The sequence below is a fragment of the Mesitornis unicolor genome, unplaced genomic scaffold (genome assembly GCF_000695765.1).
Source record: "Mesitornis unicolor isolate BGI_N332 unplaced genomic scaffold, ASM69576v1 scaffold7216, whole genome shotgun sequence".
Lineage (NCBI taxonomy): Eukaryota > Metazoa > Chordata > Aves > Mesitornithiformes > Mesitornithidae > Mesitornis > Mesitornis unicolor.
In genome coordinates, this window is record NW_010191720.1 from 2,524 (window position 1) to 20,897 (window position 18,374).

At 43.4% G+C, this 18,374-nt stretch overlaps 1 protein-coding gene across 1 annotated transcript in view; it reads right to left on the reverse strand.

Moving 5' to 3' along the window:
• Positions 1–9,831: 9,831 nt before the first annotated feature.
• The window catches only part of ARHGEF18 (Rho/Rac guanine nucleotide exchange factor (GEF) 18), a 43,126-nt gene continuing 34,583 nt past the window's right edge, over positions 9,832–18,374 (reverse strand). The window contains exons 21-31 of the mRNA XM_010186838.1: positions 18,117–18,295; positions 17,636–17,727; positions 17,138–17,326; positions 16,366–16,503; positions 15,203–15,324; positions 14,726–14,782; positions 13,999–14,046; positions 12,941–13,408; positions 11,909–12,236; positions 10,085–10,207; positions 9,832–9,992 (exon numbers count right to left, since the gene is read on the reverse strand). Coding sequence (XP_010185140.1) covers positions 9,832–9,992; positions 10,085–10,207; positions 11,909–12,236; positions 12,941–13,408; positions 13,999–14,046; positions 14,726–14,782; positions 15,203–15,324; positions 16,366–16,503; positions 17,138–17,326; positions 17,636–17,727; positions 18,117–18,295 — 1,905 coding nt within the window. The remainder of the gene's footprint in view (positions 9,993–10,084; positions 10,208–11,908; positions 12,237–12,940; positions 13,409–13,998; positions 14,047–14,725; positions 14,783–15,202; positions 15,325–16,365; positions 16,504–17,137; positions 17,327–17,635; positions 17,728–18,116; positions 18,296–18,374) is intronic.

The window sequence follows — 18,374 nt, forward strand, 5'->3', positions numbered from 1 at the left end:
CAAGCCCTGTCTACATATAAACACAGGTTTTCTCTGCTTCTAATTATTCTCTGGTGTCGCTTTCATGCCACTTCTTCCCTGCTACACAGTGATTAACTTTTTAAAAATTTGCAACTGAAATTAAACCTTTCTAAAGGCTCTTGGCAGAAAAGATGCCAGTGAATCACAGCTCCCTGCAGGTTTTTTTTTCCTTTTCCCTTTGCAAGAGGTCTGCTACCCAAACGAACTTGTTTAATGTAACAAAATATCCTGTGATACCTATAGAAAAATTCCTGGATGCAGAGGGAAATAAGCAGCACTGATAGCAGTGTGGGAGGTTTTGAGGCCTGGAGAGCGCTCTCGGGTTTTTCAACCCTCTCCTTTGCTCTACAGCCTTCACACTTGATTTTGCCTTCACTGAGGACCCAGATAGAAGCCATAGGCAAGTCTGAGAACTGTCCTGGTTGCCAGCAGAGGCTCACGGCAACACAGCTTTGGCTTTGAACTCGAGTAAATCCCTGTCATCCTGACCAGGGAGACCTGGGATCCAAGGGACCGCCTTGGACTGACAGCTTGTGCTATCCCTTGAGACAGCAAAAGGTTTCCAAGTTTTTGCCTAACTTGTGTGATCTCAGAGCAGGAATCAGAGGAATACTTTTTTTACTTCTTTCTTTGAATATTTTATGTGGTGTTTACTAGAAGGGACAAAGGAAGCTCCCAAGTAACTGGCAGCAGGCTCTGGTCTGTGCTGCTGCGACTGGGAACGCAGTCACCTGAAATGTCTTAACATGTGTCAGTACTTTGGCTGGTTCTGTACATTTATTTTTTATATACAGCAGTTGTGTGTGTTTATTATTCAGCCTGGAGCTGCTTCAATAAATCTGAATAAAAGCCACTGTGTCCCTTGCCTGTTCTGTGTGCTGAAGCTGCAAGTTTTCCCAGCCTGCACCTGAAATAATGTTTAGCAAAATAGCAAAGAGCTTAAGAATCGAAACCTTCATCGGCAGAGAGGGCTCAGATCTTCCTGTATCTTTGTAACACGGGACTTATGAAGCTGTGAAGGGCACATAATCTGTGTAAAACTCCAAATATGAAGCTATTCTCTGCCCATACCTGGTCATCTTCTGGGTTTCCTCACTGCCAAAAAGGAGGAAGCACTCGCACATCCCTTCCCAAAGGCTGTGTCCTCCAGGCCCTGCTGCAGGTGGTGGTGAGGCAGCAGCTGGGAGGGAAAAGCTCAGGTCAGGGCAGGAGGTCTGGGACAGGGCATGGTCAGAGGAAACAGGCATGAAGCTGCAACCATCTCACCACAGCAGCACGGTTTGGGTGTGATCCATTATTCAGAGTTAAATAAATCAATGTCACAGCCCTTCCTAGCTGCTAGTGTAGGCAAGAACTGGCAAGGCTGGAAGGAAGGAAGCTGCTCTGCTGCTGGTGGCTGAAGCAGATAAACTGCCTTAATTTCCATCCCATTTTCTGCTGCCTCTGCCTTTTCCAGCCTTCAGGGTGGGCCTTTTTTCATCTGCCCTTGCTCCTCTCCATCACTTGCTGAGCCCAACATGAGGCTTGTGCACTAGGCTGCAGTGAGACAAGCACAGAGCCTTCCCTGCAAACCCAGCAGTGTAAAATCCTAGATTTAGGTTGGAAAAGACCTTTAAGATCATCAAAGCCAGAAGCTGGAGCGTGGGGCAGCCCAGGGGAAGGTCATAGCATAGGACACAAGAAGTCAATGGGCAGCATCTCCATCCCTGTCAGCAAGCAGGGAGCTGCTGCACCTTTATTCCATCGACAGCTCGGACAAAGTCCAGCTTTGCTCAGCAAGTCGGAGGAGCAGAGGTTTCATTCATGGCCGTTCAAGCAGCAGCTGTTTTATTTATGCTGCCAAGCAATGAGGGTTGGCTTCCGGCCACCGCCGCCTTTAGCACCAGGGACAAAGTCGCTTCTGGCACCACGGGGCTCTGTCTGCCTCCTGCTCCTGGCGCTGGGATGGCATCCGAGCCACACTCATGGCATTTTCAGCCATGGGAGCAAGCAGCCCTACTGCTGAAGCCTTTGCAAGCGTCTGTGAGTTGTTTCCTCATTGCAAATTCTACTTACAGCTAAACATCTCTCAGGGAAAACCGGCACTTCAAGCACACCTGGGCTGGGCTGCTCCGCTGTGGCTGCCTTCATCCTCCTCCATCTGGCAGGAAGCCCCATGCGGTCCCTCCAGCTCCACCTCCTCCTGGCAGGAACCAGGTCCCAGCACAGTGGGAAGCACCCCTGGGGAAAAACCAGACACCTTTTACTCTTGCGTGCTCGAGAGTCGTCCCAGCAGACCAGTTTTCCCAGTTTGACATTTCCATGTGTTGATCCAATTGCTGCTTCGATGCCAGGGCAAGATTTAGGCTGATTGGGCTGCAGGTGAATGGGGATTAGGGGTGAATTCAGTTACTGAGGCAGAAATCGTCCTGAATTAATAGATTTTATAACATAGCTCAGACCTAGGGCTCTCCTTCTAGCCCAGAGCCCCACTTCATGGCTGCACCAGCAAGACCCCAGCCCACAGTCCCATCTGGAAGAGACAACCCAAAGGGGTATCTCTAGGCTCAAAGCCAAATCTAAGCATGACCACTGCTCTCCCATGGGATCTTCCTATTCCCAAATAAAGGCTGCAAGTCACAGGCAGAGAAATCCAGCATCAGACTGACCCAACCTCCCTCCTGGCTACAAGATAAACACCCAGCATTGATTTTTTAAGTGAAATGTACTGATTATCGTGTTTATAGCTGTGTTCTGCTCAGCAGCTCCTGCTGCCAGAGTGCCAAGGCAGCAGAGAGCCCTTCTCCCTTCTCTGCTGCAGATGGCCAGCGCTGTAAATAGCAAAAAACCCAGCATGACAGTAACCAAGAAATTTCCTTTTTCCAGCTATGATCGGATATGGGTCATTCAGATGTTCTGCAGTGCAGCCACCACGCATCCAGCGAGGAACTGGAGCACACGCTGGCAATTCACAGCAACCCAGGGAAAACAAAGCATTAACTACACCCAGTGTGATTTCATCCATGACTTAAAATGTTTTAGAAGGGAAAAAAAGGACATGACATCTCTCTGTGTGAATTCCCCTCAAAATGTGTGTATCACATGCAGTCGCCTGGGATAATTTCAGGTCTAGCAACACACTCTGCCCCGCGCAGCAAAAAGGCACTGATTGCTGCTGTTCACGTCTGTGTGGTGCCACTCAGCGAGGATTTTTCACGCTCCTGTGCTCCCAGGCCCCTAACAAAGCGATCCCCACTGTGCCTGAGCCTCCCATGCGTGCGATGCTGGAGCAGAGCCAGGGCCCATGCATCGCACACCCCACTGCCAGCTCCGAGAGGGTTTTGGCTTTTATCCCCTGCCAGACCCCAGGGGCCCTGAAGAAGCAAACAATGCAGGCACCACACAAGGACAGGCCCCTCATCCCTGGTCTGTTGAGCCGGGATGAGAAATTAAACTGGATTTCAGTCACGGGGGCGAGGGAAAGGCAGCAAGCAGCACATTCCCACTGCGGAGCCAATATCCTTTTGTGCGTGACTGGATGGATCTCAGATGTGCGGCTGGGAACCATCAGCTGTGTTGCACCCACATGAAAGAGGAAGGTTTAGCATAAAGCTGGTCATTGCCTATGGCCTCAGAATGATTCACCCAAACAGAAAGAATGTGGTTTGGGTTTCGGGTTAATTAGCTACAGATTTTAAAGGGAGACAAGGCAGGGCGGAGCTGCTGGAGCACTGGTATGAGCAAGTTAACAGCTCTGAAGGCACCGCCATCTGTCCTGGGATCACACCCTCCGCCTTGTGAAAACGGAGACTGCGTCTAACCGACAGCGTTATCCATGGAACAGTCAGTCGCGGTGTTTGCAACCACCAGAGGAACGTCTGTCCTGCTGTTGCAGCAAGAACAGAAGCACAACACAGAAACACCCACGCTTGTTTCAACACCAATGGCTGCACCAAACTTCCAACAGATGCAAATTGCACCTGAGATTTAAATTTGCCTCTGCAGAGCTCTGGGCTGGGGCAGTTCCCAGGGGGAATCTGTGCTGCAGGGATCCCCCTTGGCCATGTTAACCCCAGATCTCCCTGATCCAGTCTCTTTTGGCCTTCTAGAAACGAGTCCTACTGGTCCAACACCTGATCACGGCTGCAGGAGAGTACAGTGCAATTAGAAAATAAAAATTAAACCCACTGCTCTGGAAGCAGTTCCTTGTAACTCCTGTCCTAGACTCTCCCTCTCAGCTGTCCCCCATGAAATCAATCTGATTCCATTTTCTGCTGAAAAATATTTAGAAACAGGCATAAAGAATAGCTCGTCTCGCTGTAGCGATGGTGAGATGGGGAGGTGCATAGAGGCAGTGACCTCCAGCGGCCGCTGCAGCCCAGTTCCCTGGAAGCCAAAGAGAGCAGGACCAGATGTAGGGAATGTTCTCCTCAAGGAAAAGCTTATACGTGCACACACTTGAAAATTTCATTCACTGACATGTCAGGTTGTTACTTCCCATAACAACTCAGTTGTGTTCTAAACACTGGTGTGCCTGGAAGGTTTTGATTATTTGTATACGTTGGAAAAGTACGAAAACCGGTGCTTTTCCAGTTGAGTTTCAGTTTGTGTTGTACCAACCTCCATACACGGAAAACCTGCACCCTCCAGAGATGCTTTCACGTGCGCAGAGACTGATCACCACGCAGAGCCATTCCCAGGCGGCACCACTGGCACCGTCACACTCCAAGCCGGCCGAGGGTTTTGGCTACAGCGCAGGATCTGGATGATGAAAACCACAGCTCTTCCTTTGAGAGGACCAATCCCAGTCCCAGTTCTCCCAGTTTCGCATCTGTTCTAATCTCCAGAAATTATCTGAGGCTACAGCTTTTGGGCCAGAATTCCACAAGTGGGGATTTTACCAGGAAACGCAATTTGCTGACTGAAATTGCGGAGCTGGGAAGCTCTGCAGCAGCCTGAGGCTGTGGGATGGGGCTGGGAACGAGGGCTGCCAAATTGGCACAGGCATGGGGGAGAAAGTTTCTATTTTTGTTATCCTTGTTCCAAATGGGAACTGAAGCTGCCTGGGACAGAGCCAGGCACGCTTCGACCGGCACCACGCTAAGCACCTACCTGCTAATTTAAGCAATTTTAAGTTCGCTCTCACTGTTGTGCTGAGTTCAGACTTTTTGGGAGCAGTTGATTTCTTCCTGGGGTGCTCCCCTTGCTGGCGAGGTCTGCAAATATCAGCATTCTCCACTTCACAGCTCCTGAGCCCTGTCTTTTCCTCAGGAAAACAGGCAGAGTTTTGTTCATACAGCACAGCTTCTGCCCAGGGTAGAAAATGAGATGCATGTAAGAAGCGGCTGCTGCTCTGATTTTGGGTTCAAACAGAAAATAATAAATAATAATATACGTATCCTAAGGCAGTCAGTTTTTAAACGCCTTTTTTTTATTGCTAGAAGTTGGTTTCAGTCCTATTGCAGCTCTGAAATACTTCAGTGGAGAAACATTGCAATCATTGTAAAAATCATCATTTGGTGTGCTAAGATCAAGTTTACAATTAATCAAGAGTGCACAATTCAACAGAATATTAACATTTAACCATCAGCTTTACAAATAAAATGACTACAAAGATGTTGCTACTGCAGTATCAACAGTAAAGGAATTATTTACAGTGTTTACACCCTAACAAAAACCAAACCCAAACGCTTCCCCAACAAAGTGGTCAATTTAACCATGGACCATGCTTATTTATTAAATCTTTACAGTGCAAGGTGGGCCTAGAAACCAGACCTAAGACTAAGGAGAGTTCACAGCTCTGAGTGAGATGCACGCAGTTATGCCAACGGGATCCACGCTCATGAGGGATTTCCTTCCAGGTACAAACAGAAATGGAACTGGAAATAAAACTTTTCTAAAGTGCTCCAATTGCTTCCTGTACAAAAATATAAAAAAATGATTTATAAACATGGCACAAATGGTACGAACCAGAGCTCCCACAAATGGTATTTGACGGGTAAATGATGAAAGAGCCACCAGTGGTGACAAAAATGTTGGGTCTGGCCTCAAAAAAGAGCACAGGGGAAAAGGGCTTTGCTTTTACCGATTCAGCACGAAGGCCAGGCAAGGGTAGCACATGTGTAACCTGGCATCAATAAGGGGTTTTCTTCTTATAAATGTGAGAACTGCTGGGGAAGACAACAAAATGATTGATGATTTATGAAAATACCCCAAATTCCCTTGCACAGGGGCACAACACACAGCGACTCCACTGAGCAGCACCGGGGAGCCTTAGCTCCCATTCTGCAGAGTTCAAAGCAGAAGTGAAACAAAAATATGTATTTTTAACCCTTCCCTAGTTTAAGTTTGTCATTGTAAATGCAAATGGCAGACACCAAGTTCCACGTATGCAGGATCATCGATTACTCAGAAAGACAAAACTGCCTGCAAATTATTTAGGGTTGCTGCTACCTTTGCAGGAACACTACTACCTCGATGGGCAAGCGTCTTGAGAAACACCAGTTCTGCCCCCCGCTGGGACATGATGAGCGATCTCAGTTTGTGAGACGTGCCACAACTACAATCCACAGATAGCACAGTTAGAAACTAGGAAAGCATTTATGACACACACAGGGCAGAAGTGGAAGGATCTTCAGTCTGAAATACAAAGCGAACACAGTCCCAATGGGAAAGAGGAAGTGTCCTTTACACCAGAGCTAAAATTGAAAATCAGAATCACAGAAACAGCCTCTACACTGCAACAGCACAATATCAAAGGACAAACATGACAATAATTTTAAGGCTGTGACACAAAGCAAAGAAGGCAGCAGTTCAAAGCTCGTGCTGTAATTTCTCACACACCCCAGCTCAGAAAGGAGCCAAACAGCACCTGGGAGACACAGAATTTTGAACTGTCTAATCCTCAGATATCACTTAAAAGCAAACTTTTATCTGAAGTAATCAAAAAGTCAAATGGAAAGGATGTGACTCAAGCAATAGCAGTTAGTCCAGGACACAGCAATATTTTGCAAACTAATTTGCCTAGAAGAGCTATTTTTCTAGGAACAAGATTTGAGCAAAAAGTCCAAAATCAGTTCACTCACTAGAGTGACTCATTGATCCCACAGATTTGGTTTTGCAGAAGTGATCACCCATTATTCATTTAAAGAAAATCCTGCACTTGCTGCCCTCAGGGCAGACTTTACTTTCTAGATGTCACTGTTCAATATCTGAGTTCACTGATTGCACAGAAGTAGCCAAAGAAACCCCTTCAGTCCACAGACACTCCTATACTTTAAGACAGGCACAAATTTAAACTAAATCAATGCTTCCAAAAATTGTTTTCAAACACCCAGAGGCATCCCTCTTTGGTTGAGGTGGTTTATTCCAACGCTACAACTTAGCTTTAGGCTGAAACTCCTAAAAACCTGGTAATTTAAGGCAAGGGGGCATAGAGTTTGCACCAGGAGTGGCCCAAACCACAGCACGAAGGAGAGGATGTACTGTGCGGTCTTGCTGCTTCACTGCACGCTTCCAGGAGAAATTGTGTGGGTGTCGGAGGTGAATGGAGTCTCCACATCAACCAATTGAAAAAACAATAAATAAATCAGTCCTATGGAGTTACTGGATCTCACACGCTGGCTTGATCAGAAGTTACAGTAATTTTAAGATTAATTTCCCTCCATTCCAACCTAGATTTTAGGAATGCAAAAAAAAAAAAAAAGAATATAACATAGAACTATGTTCTAACCATGATCAACAACTATGCAAAAATCACTCTATGTTCCCCATACTGTTTTCCACAGATCTAGCTGCTGAAAACCTGTGTGAATTCTGCAATGCTGATTTACCAAGCAGTCCTTTGCTATTGTAGTGAAATGTGTCCAATTTAATAGCAATAATTTGTTGGGGGCTGAGGGGGCATCACCAGTCTGGTAAGCTGCCAGATGGTTTGGAGTTTCCTCTCATGCAACTCAGGGCCATTGCTTCAGGTTTCTACCAATATCACTTCAAAACAACCATCTTTTAGTCCAAGGAGCACTACAACAAGGAGTGTTGGCTCCATTAAAACAATTCAGTATTTTGTGTCTTATCTTTTCCCTCTCACACTGACCAGGAAATTTGGATTTTTCAATTTCTTCTCTGAAGACAATAGCCCAAATTATCACCACTTGAAAATAAACTATTTTCTACTGAAAATTATATATAAATGTTTCCTGCACTGTAACTGCTGAAATAATTTTGAAACTTTCAAGCAAAGTGAAGTTGGGGCCTTAAAGGACACTGCTAACAACACACAGAGCCTAAACACTGCAACAGCATCAATGATTTGAGGAGACTGACAAACTGCCATCCGATGTCATTGCCATGCAACCGGATAGAGAACTGACCAGGTAAAAGATATAATAAACACCATCATTACGTTCTGAAAGGTATTAACCCAAGTTTTTAAGCTCTGAGATGCTGATTCTTTTAATTCTGTAATAATACCCTCTAAACAATCTCTCCTGTGCATAGGATCTGATCAGTCACATTCAACATATACTGGAATCCACATCCTTAGGTGATGTGCGTAATAAAGAACTGAGATACAGAACGAAGTAAAACAATACAACAAAATGAGTGTGCAAATTACTACAAAGGGAAATAATGCCTTTTGAGCAGAACACTTGATTAAGAACTGACCCATTTCACAAGAGGTATCAAAGCTGGTTTAGCTGCAAGCAGCTAATCCAACATAGGTTTAGCTAAGAGTATTTTTTTATTTATTTATTAATTTTAAACCCAAACAGTTTTTATTCCCTTCATTCCTAACACAGAGTCCTGCAGAGAAGTCTCTGCCATAACAGCAGCTTTGATATCTTCTGGTACTTGGAGTAAAGTCCCAACAAGTTAACAGACAAAAGATGAGGAAAACTTCAGATTAAACAAGACGATAAATTACTGCATTCAAACGCTTCTTACACATGTCTTCAGCAAAGAACAAAATCCAAGTTTCTATGTTCATTCTGAACCAACTCGGGAGTTTTCTTTGGGAACCTGCACCACTCTCACTAACATGGAGAGCAACGCGATGTCCCCGAGGAGATGGGTAACCCTGTGCAAGCTGATGGTCAACCAAATTCAGTCTAGCTCTTCATTACTGTTGCATATTCTTACATGTCTGACCCTTCCCATCCACAAGCATGTGGAGCTCCTGACCCATGAAGACTCTGTTAAGAAGCTTACTTTCTCTCTTCCACAGTACCTGGCCACTGAGCTTGTGCTCCACTGAATTCACTAAAGAAACAGAGATGCTAGTTTGGCTCCTGTGAGCAGGAATCACAATGTCTGTCATGCCTGGCTGTCAGGAGACTGGCTTGCTAGTCAACTCGTTATCAACACACCGTTAGCATCATCCATTACACTAACTTGCAGAAATGGATTTAAAAATCTGCAGCTATTTTGGGGCCTTCTACCAAATTTTTTTACATAAAAATCTGGGCGGTTCAACATCAACTATAATAATTTACAAGATGGTGCCCACAAAGAGCGTACATTCTCCAAAAAGATCATGTTACAATAAACGGCAGCATTTTAATACACTCTGAATCTCTGCATACCCATGCCATGTGTCAATACATTTCCACGTCTGGAGAATTTAAAAGCAAATTGCTACTACTGTGCCTTCATTCTGAGCTGCTGGCAGAGAAGCCAACACAAAGCAGAACAGTAATCCTGGTCTGGTCCTTGCTAGTAGTAACAGGGCAGGGATGAAGAGACATCCACGGCAGGTCTGTGTTACGTTGAACACTGGGGCCTGAGTTCTTGAAACAGTACATCAGGAGATTAAACTTTACATCGAAACAATTAGAAGAAAATGACATCTTCTTTGCTGGTATCATCCTGCACATTTAACGGACTCGGCTGAGAGGTCACCAGGGTCTGAATGTGAATGTTATTGGGCTTGAATAGGTTCACTGAGGCAGATGAAAGTGCTTCTGGCTGAGCATCTGTAGGGCCATACAATTCTACAGAAAAAAAAATGGAAGAAGACAGATTCATGACACTGCACAGAGAGCCTGATGCACTTCCATGGATGTGCAAACTAGGCAAGACGTACCTGGCTGGAATGCAGTGGTCTGGCTGCTTGGGAGGACTGGACTTGCTGATCGTCTGCCTCTCAGGACACCCTCCTCTCGTGCAACAAGCCTGGGGGGAAGCAGCTGCTTCTGATCAACAGATGCTAAAGAAAATATTTTACAAATTAGTATTTGAGGCTAGCAGCACTTCCCAAACATCACTACTTCATGCTGGGGCCCACTGTACTGACACCTTTGTGTAGCCAAGAAATCTGCTATACCACAAAAAGCTGGTGCTTCTGTTGCAAGTTACTTCAATTTTCTCTTCAGCTGTTTAGACCATGACTACTTTCTCTCTTCTGCCTTGAAGACTTCTAATTCAGTTACTAGCAGTCCCTGACAGCCACAGATTTAAAATCTAGTATTATAAATCACAGTAGAGAAAAAAAAATCTTAGCATTCAATCAGCAATGGCTATTTGTGCTACTTTAACAAGCAGAACTGTGGTGAATGTTTGTCTCTGTTCTCCATCTGTCTCACAGCTGCTCAGCAGCAGAGCACGTTTGTTCTGGTGTTATGGCCCGTCAGCTTCTTAATTTCAACAATAAAAGCAATTGATGAAACCGTTACTCTGGATGCAAAGAGCTCCTCTCCGTGCACATTCCTTACACGTCACAAAACCCAAATTCAGTACACAGTATTTTGCCTCTGGTACAGAAAGTCTTGTTCCATTTTATTCCAAGATCTATATATGGGCATAACAAGAGTGCAGCTCATCAATGCTCATGAGAGAGTAGAGTCCAACATATTTGTGTTTTATACCTTTCATATAAATTCCAGAAAAACACCATTAAGTACATTTCCACTGCAGAGATCATTATGTAAGGGCTATTAAAAATAAACTTGGGCAGATGTGGTATTAGAGCTTTATTTTCCCATTTACCAGCATTTGGTATTCAGGGTAAGAGGATATTAGGCTTCATTTATGTGCAAAAACATAAGCAAGTTTGTAATTGTACTGAACTTTAGGCACGACAGAGCCAGACATTTCTACAATGTGCAAAAGCCTCTCCCCCTCCCCTCCCTGGACAGGTTTGGCCCTGAGTTCACTGTAGTGGTGTACGCCCAAGTGACGGGTAAGCTTGCCAAGTCTGAATCCTACACAAAGCTAAAAAGATAATTTTGTAACTTAAAATTATAGGCCATTCTCCTAAGCTGGCAGTAAGGCTATTTTAAGAGGTAGAGAAAAAGAGGTTTTTACTGTGTCTGTCATTGGCAAAGATCGCTACTTTAGTACCTAGCAGTTAGCAGCAGAAGTTACACTATGCCAGGGTGACTTTATTTTTACTTGCTCCTATTTCTGACAAAATTAGCCCCTTTCAACACTACAACACACACAGTGTCTCAATTCTGGCCTGGAAACCTGTATTTAATGACTGACTGGTGCTAAGAAAAGCATTGCATTCAATGTCGTTACAACTCTGGACAGCTAGTGAGGAAAGGTTAAGCCAGCCTCAAAACATTTCACTCATGTAGAACAAGCAAAACATTCGCTATTTTCCTTTAACACTACAGTTAGGCAAGAAGATTTTACATGCAGGTTTACAACCTCTCACCATCATTCTGTTCTGTTGGATTACAGAACTCCATTTTCAACATTATTCCCTTGGGCTGTATTTTCAGTTTAAATAATAAAATCCTTTAGTTAGGAACGTGTACAAGAACCTACTAACTGCAGTAAGCACACTAACAATTTATGGCATATTAATTTCTGAGTTTCACATGTGTAGCCAGGGATTTTAACTACAGTGTTGTCTCTCCCTGTAATGCTGGCAGACATCAGAAATGCATTTAAATACGCTCACCTGAACTGTCTGTCCTGTGAGAGCCTTTGTTCTTCCCACCTTTCTCTTTGCTTCCTTTTGTAAAAGCGGCCAGCTTCGTAGGAATCTGCTGCTGGACCGCAGCTGGTTTCTGTATCTGGTTTGTTGCACTCAGGAGATGGATTGGCACTTCATTCTTCAATGCCAGAACTGGACGATTCTCCAGGGTGGTACTGTCCCTACGCACCAAGTCTGGTCGTTCCAGGTAATCTGCCCCAGAGATGCTCACTCTCACAGAGGTTTTCAAGACGGGTAGAGATGATTCAACCCCTTCTCCATTGAAGCTAATGGAATGAGTAGGCATCTGGTTCTGCATGAGGATAAAGGCATTCTAAGTCAAAAAGGTATTTTCACCATTTCAGGTACAACAAAAAGGGACCACCCTCAGCCTTCAGAACATAGAGCACTTTCTAGTTAAAAATACAACAAGTTGGGTGAAGCCTAAAGCAAAGAGAAAGCAAGATTGTAAGTCTTTGGACACTGAAAGGAACCTCAGCAGCTTGAGACTGCTTAATATTGCACCTAGCAAAGGAGTGCATGAGAAGGCTGCACCAGGTGATGATGGGATGGAGAGAAAGCAGGACTGGCAGACAATAACGAATGAGCCAATTTAACCCAACCCCAAAATTCACATTTGGAAACATGAGAAATGTTTTTAGAAATGAACTGTACAAAATGCGACCAATGCAGCACACCTTCTGCAATCACCCATCTGCAATAGGGCAGTTTCTCTATTAAAAAAAATTCTCAGTCAACCATGTTCAAAAATAACTTCTTCTCCAGTTCTCTCTTTTAAAAAAATACTCTCATTACCAAATGTCTGGGTGGAATTTCACAGACACTGAGGAACTGCCATGCTCTGATTCCTGACAGTAGCCATCACCAGCTACTTCAGATGACACTTCAAGGAGCCCAGTAAAAATCAAACATGAGTTAGTGCTGCAAGAAGGACAACCTTCATTCAGAGGCAAGCAGGTTAACAGAAATCAAACTCCAAGAAAACCAATTCCTCACCTGTCCCATTTCTGGGGAGAATGTGCCCGAAACCGTGTTCTGCTTCTTCAGCTTCCTCAGCTGATCCAGACGCTCCTTCTCTTTCTCAACTGCTCTCTGAGCTTCCCGCAGTCTCTCCAGGTCGTGCTGATAGGCCTCTCGCTGCTTCTCCAGCTCTTCTCTCTCCTGATGCAACTTCTCTCTCAGCTGCCGAGTCTCCTCTTCACGCTCCTGCAGCCGGGCTTCCGTGCTTTCAAATTCCCTCTGCTGCCTACTCCTTTCCCGTTCCAGGCGTTGCTGCTCCAGTTTCAGCTGGTTCTGAAGTTTCTGTACATTCATCAGCTCTTCTCTTTGTTTTTCAAAGTTTCGCTGTTTCTCCTGCTCTAGCAGCAGATTGCCTCGCGTAGACTGCAGTCGGTACTGCTTCTCCCGGTCTACCATGGTGGCTCGTTGCATCTCGATGTAGCTGTCCTGCTGGGATATCACCGCCTGGAGGGGAAATAAGTTCAGCATAAAGCACCTGGGTTCAAAAAATACACACAGCTAAACAGAAGACCGCAACGTCTACCAGCTTAGAGATTTTTGTCTTCAAGGGCAGATCTAACTTCTAGCTCAGTCAGCCCATTGTGGCTGACATGATACTACAGATGGTTAAGCAAATACATTACGCTTATGCATCCAGAAATGAACATTTCTTGCACCTAGAATTATTATTCTGAATCCGATCAGTCAAAATACTGCTGATTACAAGGTTACAGTATAAACAACTAATACATACACATGTGTACATCAACAACAACTTTAAAAAGAAATTAGCACAGAGAGCAGTTGGAGCTCAAAGTAGCAAAAGAATTGCATTTAAGTGAGCAGGAAAAAGGAAACAATTACTTAAGACAACAGATCTAACACTTCCTTCAAAATACCAGACTCAGTGTTTGTTTCCTTGAGTCTCAGGTCTTAAATTCTGCACTTCACTCTCGCTTTAGGGGATATCTTCAAGGTAGCTCCTCTCCACCCCTGGATAAACTTTATTACATTTAATACCTACCAAATCTCTTGGACAGTAAATAGTGGTTTACCTGAAGACTGAAGAGCAACTGTAACAGCGTTTGTATCCTTTGGACAAGCTGAAGAGAAGTGGAGGCAGGAGGAGGAAAAAAAAAGCCATTAGACACTTGAACAGAGCTCTGTTTTGCTGCATTAGACTTTTTTTTTTTTAAAACAGTGAACACAATCAACAGTATCTGTACAAATACACACACAATGGAAGCCTGGCTGCAAGAGTGTTCTAACAGAGTAACAGCCAATAAAGCAATATGCAGGCAGGATGAATTCCAGTGTGTTAGTCCTTGCACAGATGTGAATCAGTGCAAATCACACAGGGACTCGAGGGAGCGATTTTCATCACCAGTTTTCTTCACATGAGCTATTTAATGATCACCTCCTCCCATGCTCCAGCATCAAACCACTACAGAGGTGCAGCACTCAAGGGAGATTCAGAGGTGAGTTTTGTCAGTGAGCTGAGAACATCCAATCCCTCCAAAGATCCAGGAAAAGCATTTAGCCATCTCTCTGAAACGTGTCTACATACCCAGAACCCATCTTTGTTTTCTAATGGGACTTTTATCTCTGCATTCATAATGGGTTAGAGTCATAAGGGATGGGCTGTTAATGTGCTTGTGGTTCCACAGACATTAAAAATACTGAGTTTTTGGTGGGCTTTTTTTGGCTTTATTTTGCTTTTGCATGCTATTATTATAATGTGGCTATTTCCCATTAGACTTCCTAACAGCAGAAGTAACGTACCTGAGACTCTATGGTGGGCTGAAAACCACTGCTGTCCTCCAGCCTTGGTACATCACTCTGAAAAAATGACAAAAACAATATCTGTGCTGGAGACACTTGTTGGGCGAGAACAAGTTGGCATTTACCGCTGGAGCAGAGATTGCTCCCATACACTGAAGGCCACATATCAACAATACTTAAATTAGAGGCTAGCAACAAATCATTAGGCTGCAACAAATGCATGGTGATTAAAGCTAGCGTTAATAGTACAGCATCAAATGAACAAATATAAACCCAAATGATCATGCCTCTCAAGTGCATTTATGTCCCACAAAACACCCTTAACAGAATCTAGTAATTTGACAGACAGAGCTCTGTTAGAGTGTAGCCCTACCAGCTATTACGACAAAATTCTAACTCTGCAAGATTTGTTCTGCGTCACTATTATGAAGAAGAACATGAAGAAATGCATTTAAATCACGTATAAGCCCAACATACAGTTTGAGAGCCTTCTTCTGTGTCTGGAGGGAGGTCATGGAGTTGCACCTCTGAACTTCCTGCAGGGCCTCTCCAGTCCCACTGTCTCTGGTCACCACCACTGTTCTTCCTAAAGCTACCACCTAAAAGAAGAGTGGAGTCTGAGTAGCTCAAACCAACTCAGGGCCTGTGAAAACTCACTGCATAACAGAGCAAGCAGAAAATAAAAACTGTGACTTTGAAGTCAGTACCAATATGCAATTACATGGCTTCTCCATGCTGATTCAGAGTGGAAGAGCAGACAACAGTAACGAGTACGACTGCTCAAAAAAAGTATAAAAAGTTGAAGAGAGTGGGGTAAGATAAATAGGGAGAGTAAGTTCAAATTACATTATACTATTTTAAGTGAAGCAACCATGAAACTGATCGTCTGTGGCTACCAGAATTGCAAGCTTGTAACACAGAATACATATAAGTTGAAAAAAATCTAAAAGAATAATTTTTGGCATCACTGTAAGCATGGAAAGAGGTAGGGGGAGGTGGAAACCATACTCTGTAAAGCCCTTATAACATACAAATACAGCCTTTCAGACACCAGAAAATACTCTGGAGATTAACAAGCAGTGAAGTAGAGACCATTTTATTTTTCAATAAATGCATGAAGCAAAAATGGGGGTAAATAGTATCTAGTATTTCCACTCATTCAATTAACTGATAAAGCATCTGTGCCAAAAGGCCAATTTGTAATGTCTAAGGATTCAGCAACCCTTTAGTGACTGTGCAGATAAAAAAGAAACTGGAAAAAAAAATTCATGATTCAATAATAAAAGCAGGCAGCTGAAGTCAAATTTCCTAGGTTTTTGGGTCAAGCTTATTCATTTTTTTCCAACAAAATTAAAATTCTGTGTGCAATTGTGGTAATTAGAAAGTATGGGTTATGGTAATCCCCTGAGCATAACACCAACTAAGAGCCCTACTCTGCTCTCTAGTGTTGGTATCAGAAGCAAAAGACAACATGGTAATACCAAATGCTAGAAATTTGCTCTTAACCTCCTCTCAAGAGTTTGATGAAGCTTCCTTATATCACAGCCTCACTTACGTCATTGTTCTTATTCTCTGTACAGAGAAACACAGTAAAGAGCTTCTTAAACTCAAGAGAAGGCTGAATTTCTTACTTTTCTTACTTTTATTTGAAATTGAGGGACTACTGTCATATCCTCCAAAGGTCTCTGCTCTCCTGGGGAGTCCCAACCCAGAGCCGTCTTCAGCCTGACAGGATCCACTGCCTAAGTGAGTGAAGATAAGGTTCTGCAGATTTTCAGCTAGGAAAGAGGAGAATATGTCATGTAAACAGCCACGTCTATGCTGTGAAGGCAAGTGCATCATGCTAGCAAGTGAAAAAAAAAATTCAACCATCAAGGACATTAAAAGATTGGCCAGTTTGAGAGATTTCCTGCAGTACAGATGAATCTTCCTTTGTGACTAGCTCTTTATGACAGGCTCTTCATATTTCACATACAAAGTCTACTACTTCCTTGATTGCAAGTTAGATTAACAAGCCTTAAGTGGTTTTGTTTGTTTGTTTTCCAGAATAAAAACTATGGTTTGTGCTCATTTTCTTCCTAAATACGCTATCTAAGCTATTTTAATCTATAACCCTCATAATATGTTACTTCAGGATTGGTGTATTATTAGAGCACTCAGTTCTCCATCTGAACAGACTCGTGCTTGTTGATCCTTAAAAATAAAAACAAAGAAGCAGTGATAAGGTTCCTCTACCCAGGTGCACTTTACCTGTCTTGCAGATTGGTTCAGAGAATGAGGAAGTCTGAAGTGTGTTACGTAAAAGCATTATGTTATTACAGGACGATTTTCAGGACCTGTACTTAAATCCTATGTGCTTATCCCCACCCCTGCATCTGACAGAACGCATACACATTACCACACTGCATTTACCTTCTGTCACTGCGGACTTCAAAATTGCCTCTCCTTGCAGATTTTCTGAGATATCCCCTCGCAGAAGTAGCCTAGATCGGGCTCCTTGGGAGTGGTCTTCAAACCCATTCATTTCAGACATTTCTAGATAAATCTGTTGCTTCTCAGTTAGACTTTGCATAATCAGGTCGTCTTTCATGTTCAAACGCTCTAAAGGAAGAAACAAAGTCAGTTCTGCCTTCCTAATCACCGTCAGAGTACAACGTTTAATTTGGAAGATTATTATTCATCTTATGATCAAAACATTAAATGCAGAGATATAATTAACAGTTAAGGGGAAAACTCATGGTGCATACAAGGCTTCTTAGGCTTATTTAACTATTTCCATATTATCTTGCAATACCTTGAAAGACTTAAGAAGGAGAAACTTGATCACATCATGTGATAAAAGAGTAAGACAGTCATAAATCATGAATGACACTGAAAAGCAGATCATGGAATATATAACGAAGTCATTACCTTGAAAATCTTTTAACTTAGCAGCTCTTGCTTCAGCCAGCCTCCTCTCTGCTTCAGGTTCATTAAGTGTTCCTCCTTCTTCATCAGGACAGCTGTACAAAGGAGACAGACAGATGTTTGATTTACACATTAGATAACTTAAAACTATCTCAGGCTTTAGCCTGAAGCTTTTGCTTAGGATGTGGTTTATCTTGTGTCTATCTTCCCCCCTTATCCAAAGCTCTGTTGCGTTTGACATCAGTGAACCAAATTTTTGTCTTAGAAAAAAAAAAAAGCAGAACAAAGTCTTTGGCTGTTTTTTATTGCATCTTTAGGAGTGGCTTCCGCCCAGTGAACACAAACAGAATTGCATGCTTCAGTCTCACAAAAAAATTTAGGCATAGTCAAATATATTTTTATGATGAATTTACAGCTACGAGTGCTGCGAAGAGAAGACTGATGAGGAAGACATCAAGCCCTCTGGCTTCCACTCACAATTTACCTTTCTACAGCTCTGCGGATGTGTGCCATCCAGGAATTCCTCTCCTCTTTTGAGCTTGTGTGGATTTCATACATTTCTGGTCCTTTTAAGGAAGCACTAATTAAGAACATCGCCTTTTCCTCATTGGCTACCTCTCTTACAATCAATTTTTGCAATGAGATAACTGGTGGTTTAGAGTCCTGTAAAACAAAATATAATTTATTGCACTACGTTATTTATGTTCTTTAGGGTTTGTGCTTCCTAGCTCCCCCTGTCTTC